The sequence below is a fragment of the Acyrthosiphon pisum genome, chromosome A1, assembly GCF_005508785.2.
Source record: "Acyrthosiphon pisum isolate AL4f chromosome A1, pea_aphid_22Mar2018_4r6ur, whole genome shotgun sequence".
In the NCBI taxonomy this organism is placed as follows: domain Eukaryota; kingdom Metazoa; phylum Arthropoda; class Insecta; order Hemiptera; family Aphididae; genus Acyrthosiphon; species Acyrthosiphon pisum.
In genome coordinates this window covers 116,488,101-116,499,103 of record NC_042494.1, presented here as the reverse complement: position 1 = coordinate 116,499,103, position 11,003 = coordinate 116,488,101, and the positions used below count along the sequence as shown (strand labels likewise).

Below are 11,003 nucleotides of genomic sequence, written 5' to 3'. Positions count from 1 at the left end.
TTTAACTGATAATAGGTATGCAATTGTTTTTCTAAAATATCTGCTACCTTTTATTTAAAAATGATGTTACCTAGTTAGTAAAAAGGATAGGTACCATAAAAAAATGTAAGCAGTTAATATGTGGTTGCGATCAAGGCGAGCAGTTTTTTTTTACCCATTCGGGCCGGTCAAAACCTTTGCCCCCCTCTATTGAAAACTGAAATGACGCCACTGGCAGTACTCCAGTATAATATCCAGTATAACAAAATATTTTGTGATGATATCCAGTATATTAGTCCGCGATACGGCTGATGAACCGGGGGTATCCATGTGTCATGGCGTAAAAGACAAATGAGTTTGTTCTTCCAAGTTTTGTGGCGGGCGACGTTATCAGGGTCGCGACTGACGATAGTTTGTAAATTGTAAATTGTAAACAATTATACACAGCGATAGCTCAGGCAGTCAAGCTCATCTCATGACGTTCAAAGGGAACTCATTGTAATAACTTTACCTAACCTACCCATTCCGATCGTTATTTATTTACTAATATTATTATTATTATGTCGGCCCGGATTACACGAACGATAATAACGTTGAGTCCACCAAGTGTGCCGACGGTACGAAAACGACTCCAATCTGTCGTTCCTACTGACCGTTCGTCGTCGTCTGTCTCTATCTAACGTCCGTCGACAAGAAGTGTGATCGGAACCGGTTGCCACTTATCTTTGTTCTGTAACTTCGCGATCGCGACTGTTTGGCCATCAGTGGCCCGCCGACAGAATCAAATAAAATCTAAACACCACCACAGTTCAATTCGTTGTTCTCCTACTTGGACTGCAGGCTAATCGGACCCAGTGAACATAACATCTAGACGTATGTGTTTACCTACACGATAAATTGCTTACTAAATTACGCCTACTACTTAGTGCGTAGACTTCACTACGATGTGTCATGCCTTCACTGGATATACTGTGGTTTGGAATATTTTTGAAATACCATTTGTCCGATGACAGTTATCAATCACAAGTCCACTAGATTTACTTAGATAAATTAGAAATAGTTAAAAGCTTAAAATATAATAAATAGTATACATACCTATTCAGTATTAATTTAAGATTAACAATATGATTTAAAATTACCTAGTCCAGCCTACCTAATTCTTTATGAGTTTATTAGGTATATAAAAATGTTTTTATTTGGTGGTTTTAATTTACAAATCAACAAACAATAGATACTTTTGTTACATAAAACTATTATTATTTGCTGGTATAGTATAGACATAATATGTCTAACATCAGATTTGGTTTAATTTTACTTTCAAATATTACCTGTTATAATATTTTAATATTACTTATCTAATATAAAAAATTTTTTCTAGAATAAATGGAAACTTACCAATTTTATTTGGTTTTAAATTTTTATATTATTAATTTCAATTACTTTATATTGTACTAAAATTCTATAAAAACTAAAACGTTATATTTTTTTTTTCAAATAAGTTTGAATTAACCATTTTCACTTTAATTGAAGGTAATTTAGACATAAAAATAAAAATGTATCAGGTTTTTTGTGTTTAGATAGTTGAATAAGTATCTAGTATCTATATTTTATTTTATTACCATGTTTGTTTTAGTATCATTTGTGGTTTGAAATCACACCATGTCGAGTTATAATGACTATCAGCATTGGCCCCAAGAATCCACATCAAATTCAGAAGAAGAAGAATTGTCATCTCCTGAAATTGAACAAGATGATAGTGATGATGAAACAGAGTCGTCTACATCTAGTACTAGTACTTCAGCTACAAGTAGTAGTTGTAGCAGTCAGTCAGGTTCAGATTCTGAAAGCACTAGCACTGCTGACGAAGATGAAACTATATCACTGAAAACAGAAACAGTGTTAGCCAATAAAACTGAGCTTAGTTTGCCAGCTGGAATGTGTGAAGATGAAGGAGTTTTTAAACAATTATTTTCTGTTAATTCTTGGGTATGCCTTAGTGATCAACAAAAGCAACATTTAAAGGTAAATTGTATTCACAAGCTTTTATTTTTACTTTTTATAAAATGCAAAATAATCACATTATTTAACTTAGGTACATAGTAAATTAAAAAAAAATAATAAAATTTGGTTCTCTAGAATTTTCTCCCTACATTTCCTGAAAATGATTTAATGGAAAAAGAAATTACTTTAAGAATGCTATTTGGTGGACAGAGTTTTCGTTTTGGTGTTAATCCAATTGATGATTTTCATGATAAATTAAAAGATGGACATTTTCGACCTGATATTGTCAAAATGAAATCACTTTTACGACGATCACTCAAGAGAGAGTATAGGTAAGAATTATTATAACAATTTTTTTTTACTTATTTTTAATTACAATAATGGTGTTTCTTTTCAATATTTCAGAAAAAATCAACGTATATATAATTTTAGTATGTTAAAAAAATTACTTTCTGGGCGTAAAAAGGTTATTGATATTTTAAATGGTTCTTCTACTACATCCATTGCAAATAATGGCGGTAGTAATAGTTTTACTATGCATCAACAAGTTAAAAGAAGATATTTTCAAGAGCTTTCTGATATTAAACATTTAGTAGGGGACGTCTCTGAAGAAAGTTCTGATAGCAACTATCAAGGTTAACAGCTTTAATACTTTTTGATTATTAGTTTTTAATTATTTTACATTTTTTAAACATTTAGAAGGACCACCTGCTCGTTTAGGTAAAAAACAACGACGTAATTTAAGTACTATACAAAGTTCTCTTTCACCTGAGCTAGAAACTATTACTTCTACCTTAGCAACTTTTCCTGATAGAATAGATTTATCTAAAGTTGCTTTGCCGACAAGTAATCCATTTGAGCCTTCTGATGATATGTATAAAGAAATGTTGGTATCTCATAAAAGAAAAAAAAAGAAAATGGAAGAGGTATGTTATTCTAGTAAAATGTATGTAGTAATATAAATAATAATATATGTAATTATTTAAGGAACATAAACGTGTGAGATTTGACCAAATTAAAGAGCAAATTAAACCAGTAGTGTCATCAGGTACTGAGAAAAAGAGATCAGCAAATAGTGATCGACCTCGGTTGAAGCGTACAAAACCTATCAAACAGCAAACCCAGTCAATCCAACCACCTCTTAAGTTAGATATACAATCTTCTTTGCAGTTAGATGTACAGTTTGATGTACAAACTCCTGTTAAGGTAGATGTACAACTCCCTGTCCATTTAGATGGAAAAACTCCTGTGCATTTAAGTGTACAACCTCAAGTGCAGTTAGATGTACAATCTCAAGTGCAGTTAGATGTACGGCCTAAAGTGCAGTTAGATGTACGGCCTCAAGTGCAGTTAGATGTACAACCTCATGAACATTTAGATGTACAACCTCATGAACATTTAGATGTAAAACCTCAAGTGCAGTTAGATGTAGAACCTCGTGTGCAATTAGATATACAACCTACTATGCAGCTAGATGAATTGCATGATATTTCATCTAAGCAAGAAGACAGTGCTCTATCAGAACCATGTAGTATTTCATACTCCAAAGAAGAGATACTACAAGATGTAGTTTCTCCTACACTCCTTTCACCATCTCTGAATTCACCATCTTCACCACCTATTTCTATATCTAATATGGCTGAAGAAGAATCAATTAAGACTAATTTGAATGCCATCAAATTAGACCCGTGTACTCCTATTCTAACAGATTTTTTAAAAATCGAAGAAGAATTAACATTAAATGTTCCTAATAAAATGGAACCTATCAGCTTAACAGCTGATGAAATACGTAAAGCAGAAGAAGGTCAAGCTGCAGCAGCTATGTTATTAGAGCAAATGAGTGATGTTGAAGAAAAGTATAATAATTCACCATTAATTCCCTCACCACCACTTCCATCACCACCACTTCCGTCACCACCACCATCACCACCTCCATCACCACCTCCCTCACCACCACCATCACCAGGACTCTCTTCACCACAACTATCTGATAACATTTCGGATTCTAAATTCAGTCCACCTGACTATATTCAGAAAGAGTTTCATCCAGAAGACATGTTAACTAGTACAGTGCAAACCATAAATACAGAGTAAGTATTATTTTTATTTTGTTATTATTTTTTGATAACTAATTATTAAAATATCATCACAAGTTAACATTATACCTAATACATGAATTATTTAGATCTTCACCTAGGACAATACATTCTTGTTTACGCTCTCTAACTCCAAGTGACTATGGTTCTAAACAGCTATCATTATCACCAGTGTCTACTCCTAGTAAAGTCATAACAGATTCCAATTATGTTGGATCATTATCAGAGTTAGAGGGTTTTCATGTTTTGGATATTAAAACTATGTGTAATGAGAATTTAGATCTGAAGACGTATGTTAAAATATATTGTGTATTATGTTTAAATTGTATAGAAAATCTTTTATTTATTTTTATATATATATTTTTAGACCTCAACTAAAGAAGATAGTTTCTAGTTTCTTTGCACTTATAAGGGATATAATCTGTGCTAACTGGGATTACCGTATGGATATGACTGCATTAAATGAGCGTGTTCATGACTGGGTGAATTCAACATTTAATAACAGAAAAAATCCAGATTGGTACCACAGTTTAACTTTAAAGACTTGGCCTAAATCACTACAATCAGCTATAGGTTTCTTAGCAGGACATTTCCCTGGTAAATTTGTTATTATTTCCTTATACAAATTTTATAATTAATTATTTAATATATAATTTTCTTTAGAGTGGCAACCCGAAGATTTTGTTCCTTACATTGAGTATAAGCCTAGTTTAGATATTTATCAATGGATTGGTGCTGGTAGAGATTCAGACACTCGGCTTGGAGATTTATGCAAATGCTGGTTACATAATTTGAATAACATTAGCTCAAAATTGAAAAGTATCAAAGACGATGTGGTTGGTATTAACAATGTACCAATACCATCTACCACAGATATTATTTCAACAATTGAAATGTCTGAAACTGATACATCAATTCCTTTACCTTTACCATTATTAGACACATGGATAGTGACTCCTTCCAGTATGGAAGAACGTATAATTTTTCAGGCTCAAGTAAGTTAAAATATATAACTAATTTAAAACAAAAATTTTTGATTAATATTTCATTCTTATTAAAAACAAGGAAATGCAACGATTTTTAAAACCACATCGTTCTTTTATTTACCAAATGCATGGTTATGAGTCGGTTGTGGGTCCTGTTCGTGGTATTTATAATTCATCTAATATTCACAAAGCAGCTCGTGGTCATTCCTTGTTGATTGAAAATAGACCTCATTTCATATCAATATTGGTATTAGGTAAACTATTATTATTTTTATTTATGCTCATGTAAAAAATAAAAATAAGAATTAATACATGATGTTATGTCATTTCAGTACGTGATGCGACAGCTAGATTACCGAATGGAATGGGAACTCGAAGTGACATTTGTACCTTACTTAGAGATTCTCAATACTTGATGGAAGCAAATCTTACTGAATTACACAATGCTGTAAGCGGGGCTTTGGATAGATTGCATTATGAACATGATCCTTGTGTTAAATATGATCCAAAACGCAAAATATGGATTTACTTACATAGAGGACGAAAATTAGAAGAATTTGGTACGTACACAATATATTATGGCTTAAATATACAAGGTTATTGCACATAGGTGTATTATTATCAAACAAAATAAAATGGCAGCATAAGGGTACATGGTTTAAATATAGGTTGCTTCATTACCCTGCCATCTTAATTCCTTAACATGATAAAATTATTTAGTGAGTACACTATTGAAATAACCTATACTAAGGCCAACGTGCTAACGTGTCCGTCGCTGCGCATCGGTTCCCCTTCCATATACCGAATCATACTGATTGGAAGCCGTAATTGACATTTGTGTATATATAGAGTCAGCAGTAAACATGTTTTTGAAATTCGACTAATTCGTTTTTAAAAATTGGTCTTTTGTGTCGTTAACGTTATTAGTTTATAACATATTTTTTTACGAGTTTTTTGTGAGTTTTTTTGTTCAATATGGAGAATCATATAACACCCCCAAAATGCAATTAATTAGCTGTGTTTTTATGAGCTGCTGTATTCACATTGGCAAGTGGTGGGAACGGTACTATGGTGGGAGAAAGTTTGGTCTGCAGACGTCGCGTACGTCAGTATCGATGCGCGGTTTACGTATGGACTCTCGTGGGCCGGAATATAGTATATTCGAGCCATGTAATATGCATTATTTTCTTTTGATTAAGATCATTAACATTTTGTTTCTTTGCATCTTTAGAGCAAAAATTAAATTAAACGATAAAAGCAATTTATATACTATGCCTTTTTAATTTTTATTACATTCAAATAATGGCACTAATATATATAATTTTAGTGCTTATTATTTTCATAAAATAAAGTTACAAATTGAAAATAAAAGTAATAAATAAAAAATATTTCTGATTAGAATTTATCAAGATTTTGATATGTTTGATTATATTTAAAGTAGAAGATAATCAAAATTATTATGCTTAATTCTTTCCTACTATAATGTTTGTATTATGTTTCAGAACGTTTACATTTAGAACAACAAGGTGCAGTGAAGATGAAATGTTGGCGAAGAAATAAAGCACAAAAAAAGACACTAGAACCTAAACGTACACCAAATAAAAAATTAACATCCAATGTTCTTTTAGAATCTTTATCAATGTTAGATTTACCTACAAGTTCAACTTCAGATTCTATGCCAAGTTCAAGCACATCACCTGTGTTGTCTGATATGCGTGTCACTCAAGAAATGAATAGTATAGAGCATTCAAAACAAACAATAAAAACCCCTCGGGTTACTAAAAATCGAAAAGTACCTGTACAGACCATGCAAATGACTGATAATGCAGTTGAGCTAAACATAGAACGTCCAACATTAATTGATCAAAATAGTATTGTCTCTTCCCAAATATTTTCTATGCCCGTTTCAAGCCATATTTCAACAGTTACAGCTAGTAATAGCTCAATTATTACTTCTAGTAATATTCCTAATCAATCATTTTCTAGCAGTGTTACTAGCCAATCAATAATTAGTAGTAATAGTCAGTCAATTGCTAATAGTTTCACCTGCCAATCAATAGCCAGTAATATAAATAATCAATCAATTGGTGGTAACATTTTAAGTCAGTCAAAGGCTGGTAACAGCCTAAAAGTAGTTAACAGTCAAACTGTATCCAATAGTGGACAAATGATTAACATTTCCCAAACTATAAACAGCAACAATCAAGCATTTATCAATAACAATACAATGGTTGTTAACAATATTTCCTCAAATGTATGTAATGTTTATTTTCATTTATCATTATTTTTAAGTTGAAATGTGTTTTTAGAAACAAGTGATATCATCTGGAGATCTTATAACAATTGGCCCTAGAAAGAAAACAAAACATGTTCAAATTGCTCAACCAGTTTCTATTGGACAATCTTCTGGTACATTATATTTGTCATTCGTCATTTAAATGTACGTAATATATTCTATATAATTATTTTTCATCTTAGGCCTTACAAATTATCAACATGATCATCATCTTAATATAACAAAACCACCTCAAATCAAAGAACATCAACGCCAGATATTAGTTTTAAAACAAAAGCGATCTGATCATTCAATTTCTAGTTCTGAACAAAATACGACTGTTGTTAACCAAACTGATGCTGGAAAACCACAAACTGTTCAACATTTTATTCAACTTCAGCACCAACAAAAATTGCAAAAACAACAACAAATGCAACTGCAACTCTTGCAGCATAAACAAATTCAGCAGCAAAACAAACAGCAAGTCATTATCAGAAAGACTGATGGGGATGACAAGACAGAAGGAGGAGATACTGAACAGCCTCAAGTTATATTCTTAAAACAGGGTCCAAGAAATTCCCAACAACAAGAGACGCAACAGATAACACAGCAGCAATTACAACAATTATTGATGCTGAGGCCACAACAACAGACAGGGCAACAGGCTCAGGTTGTCATGGTTAAACAACAAGGAAATGATCAGAAACCTATTGCACTTAAGGTTTGTTGTATTTTTCTTTGTCTTTATATTTTTAATTTATATCTTAAAAAACATGCAATTCATAATATTTTCTTCTACAATTTTTTGTGAAATTATGATTTATTTTTTGATCCTGTGTTCAAACTCTAATGGTAGTGGGTTTTTTTTTAGTTACCTCTATCAATTGGTTGAAAATTCACATATTATTTCTAAGAAGTCTTATCTTAATTCCCTCATTAGCGTAAAATAAAAACATGGTAAAAATAATATGCAAGCACATATCTTGTTTTGTTATCAAAAATATCTTGACTTCTTCCTGCATAACATAATTTTTGTAATCAATAATTTACATTTATTATTTTAATACAATAATATCATTGATTATAAATACCATGGATTGCTCACTGGCCGGTTTTTCAGTGTCACAAAATATTTACTCCAGGTAGATAGAGAAGCGACATGACTACTAGCGATTACAATGTTACCCGACATTACTAACCACAAACCCGCACCCAATAACACGGCTGTCCGGTTTATTAATGTCTGGCAATGTTGTAATCGCTAGTAGTCACATCGCCTCGCCATCTACTGGGAGTAAATATTTAGTGACACCGAAAAACCGGCCAGTGAGCAATCTACCGTATTTATAATCAACGATAATATGAATGTGAACAATCATCACCTGAAGACCCAGTTTTACTATTTTTTTCATTCTTTAAGTAGGTGTAATTTCAATTTTTCTCTGAATAATGTAGGTAATAAGTTGAAATCAACTATCCAAAGTTTAGATTAATTTTTTCTCAATGTTTATTTTATAAAACTATGAATAAAATTGATTGATCATTTAATAGTTTTCATCACAGAATTAGACCAAGTATATAAAATGTATTTTTAAATATGTGGTAGGTACCTACTGAATTTCTAATAATTGTTTTAATTTCTTTTAATCTAGCCAATATTGACATCAATCCGTGGAACAAAAATTCAACAAAATTCAGCAAAAACTGCTAATTTGTTAGTACAAACAAAACAAACCACTCAAAACGTACAACGAAAAATTACTAAGCCACTTGTTGGCCAATTTATGTCCAATCAAAGAGCACAATTACCTGTTGATTCAGTTCTTACAAATAGAAAATTATCTGGTGTTCCAGGTTAGATAATCAAAAATGTATACTAATTTATAATGTTATTTATATTATATTTGCTATTTAGGTACTCCATTACGAATTTCTGGAGTACAGACTTCTAAGAGTGGTCAACCACACTATACAGTGGTAACTGTTGCTCAACCGAAACTTATGCCATCAAATCAACCAAATATTGGACAGGTAATTAATTAGAAATTACTTTAAACTGTAATATTTATGTACTTAAATGTATATGTATATTTTCATAGAAAACACCTACTCGGATATCAACTATAAATGATCGTTTAAAATCTGGTGATACCAATCAACCACAAACTGTACGTGTGGTTCAGTCTCAAATTGGCGGAAAACCTTTATTAGTTACTAATAAAGTAAGTTTATTTTTGGAAAAGTATTTACTTTTATGATGAAAACTATTAATTCTCAGTGAAGTCCATTAATGGTGGACATGTTTCTATTTAAAAATTTAATTTACTTGGGTGAATTTTTTAGTTTTTCTAACACGGGTCATTAAGTTGATAGTTTTAGTATCTTCATTATGTTACATGATCTATTGGAATTATATTAGGAGCCATTGAAACCTTAACTTCATATAAATATTATTAAATTTAAATAATTTTCTTAGGCACAAATTTCATCGGCTCTTACGGGTATATCAACATCATCAGCAGTAGTTAGTTCTACTGCCAACACTTACACTGTGGTGCAGCAAGGTTCTCAACAAATACTTGTGCCTGCAAGTTCTTTGAAATCTTTTCAAGGACTAAAAGTTATACCATTATCACAACACAATCTCAAAGGTCTATATTTTTTCATTATGCCTGTTTCACATGGACACATATCATACACATCCATATAAAACAGTCTTTAGTTACCTATCTCTACACAAATTTGACTTCAATAAAAATATGTTACAGGACGATCACAAATGTTTGCTCGAATATTAAATTCTGATGGTGTGAGACCTGTGTTCATTCATCAACAGTCTAATCAAGACACTTGCAGCCAAGGGCCTACTGAATCAAATACTTAACCTTTGTGGGATAACAGTTCCTTATTAATTATTTTTTTATTTATATACATTTGTTATACAATATATTATAATGACATGATTTATTATAAGCCATAATAAGGTTTGAATATGACTTAAATGTTTACTTTGTGTATGTAGTCTGATTGTTACCTACTTTTTTGTTTTATATTTGTTTGCTTCAATAAACTTTAATTAAAGGATTTGTTGTCAAATTACATAAATAGAACTTGTTAATAGAATTTTTTTTTCATCTAAAAATTGAGTAGCCAGATAAGTTTTAAACTTTTATCAATTACTGGTTCCTAGAATTAATTTTTAACGATACTCCATACAAAATCGAAACAAACAGGTATAAAATGCCTCATGGCACGTTCTTAAATAGACAAACTTCCCTACCAACCATTCATTTGAAATTGTTTTAAATGTTCACACTCAGTTGAATAACTGTCAAAAACTAGGGGGGCAAAGATTAAGTAATTTTTTACGATAATTCAGTTTCTAAGTAATTTATAATCTATAGAGCATTTTTAATTTACACTATTATATATTAAAAATGAGAAACTTGTTAAAGAATTGAATTACTGTAAAAAACCTACATACAACTACACTCTGGGCCACGAGAGAATGCCAAAGGTGGGCGAGTTAATGAAAATAATTAACTCAAGTTAAGTTAAGAGGACACAAGATTGATAAGTTAAAAGTTAACAGTTAACAAATTATAAATTTAACTCGATAAGTTAAAAGTTAATATAGAAAAAAAATATTAACTTAACTCAGTTTTA

At 31.2% G+C, this 11,003-nt stretch overlaps 1 protein-coding gene across 1 annotated transcript; it reads left to right on the top strand.

The window, feature by feature from the left end:
* Positions 1-409: 409 nt before the first annotated feature.
* LOC100163401 lies at positions 410-10,421 on the top strand. The gene is made up of 19 exons (XM_001949572.5): positions 410-852; positions 1,613-2,001; positions 2,116-2,312; positions 2,386-2,615; positions 2,680-2,906; positions 2,968-4,070; positions 4,166-4,366; positions 4,444-4,673; positions 4,740-5,071; positions 5,142-5,316; positions 5,395-5,622; positions 6,565-7,316; positions 7,372-7,471; positions 7,541-8,058; positions 8,990-9,191; positions 9,253-9,368; positions 9,437-9,559; positions 9,814-9,988; positions 10,106-10,421. The coding sequence occupies exons 2-19, from the start codon at positions 1,639-1,641 to the stop codon at positions 10,219-10,221; spliced, it is 5,388 nt and encodes a 1,795-aa protein (XP_001949607.2). The 5' UTR covers positions 410-852; positions 1,613-1,638; the 3' UTR covers positions 10,222-10,421.
* The last annotated feature ends 582 nt before the right edge of the window (positions 10,422-11,003 follow it).

What these genes read in the sequence shown, in the direction of transcription:
- LOC100163401 (XM_001949572.5), top strand. Translation starts at nt 1,639, where the DNA reads ATGTCGAGTTATAATGACTATCAGCATTGGCCCCAAGAATCCACATCA. An exon ending in CTTAGCAGGACATTTCCCTG is followed by an intron (nt 4,674 to 4,739) that starts GTAAATTTGTTA and finishes AATTTTCTTTAG; the next exon opens with AGTGGCAACCCGAAGATTTT. An exon ending in GTATAATTTTTCAGGCTCAA is followed by an intron (nt 5,072 to 5,141) that starts GTAAGTTAAAAT and finishes ATTAAAAACAAG; the next exon opens with GAAATGCAACGATTTTTAAA.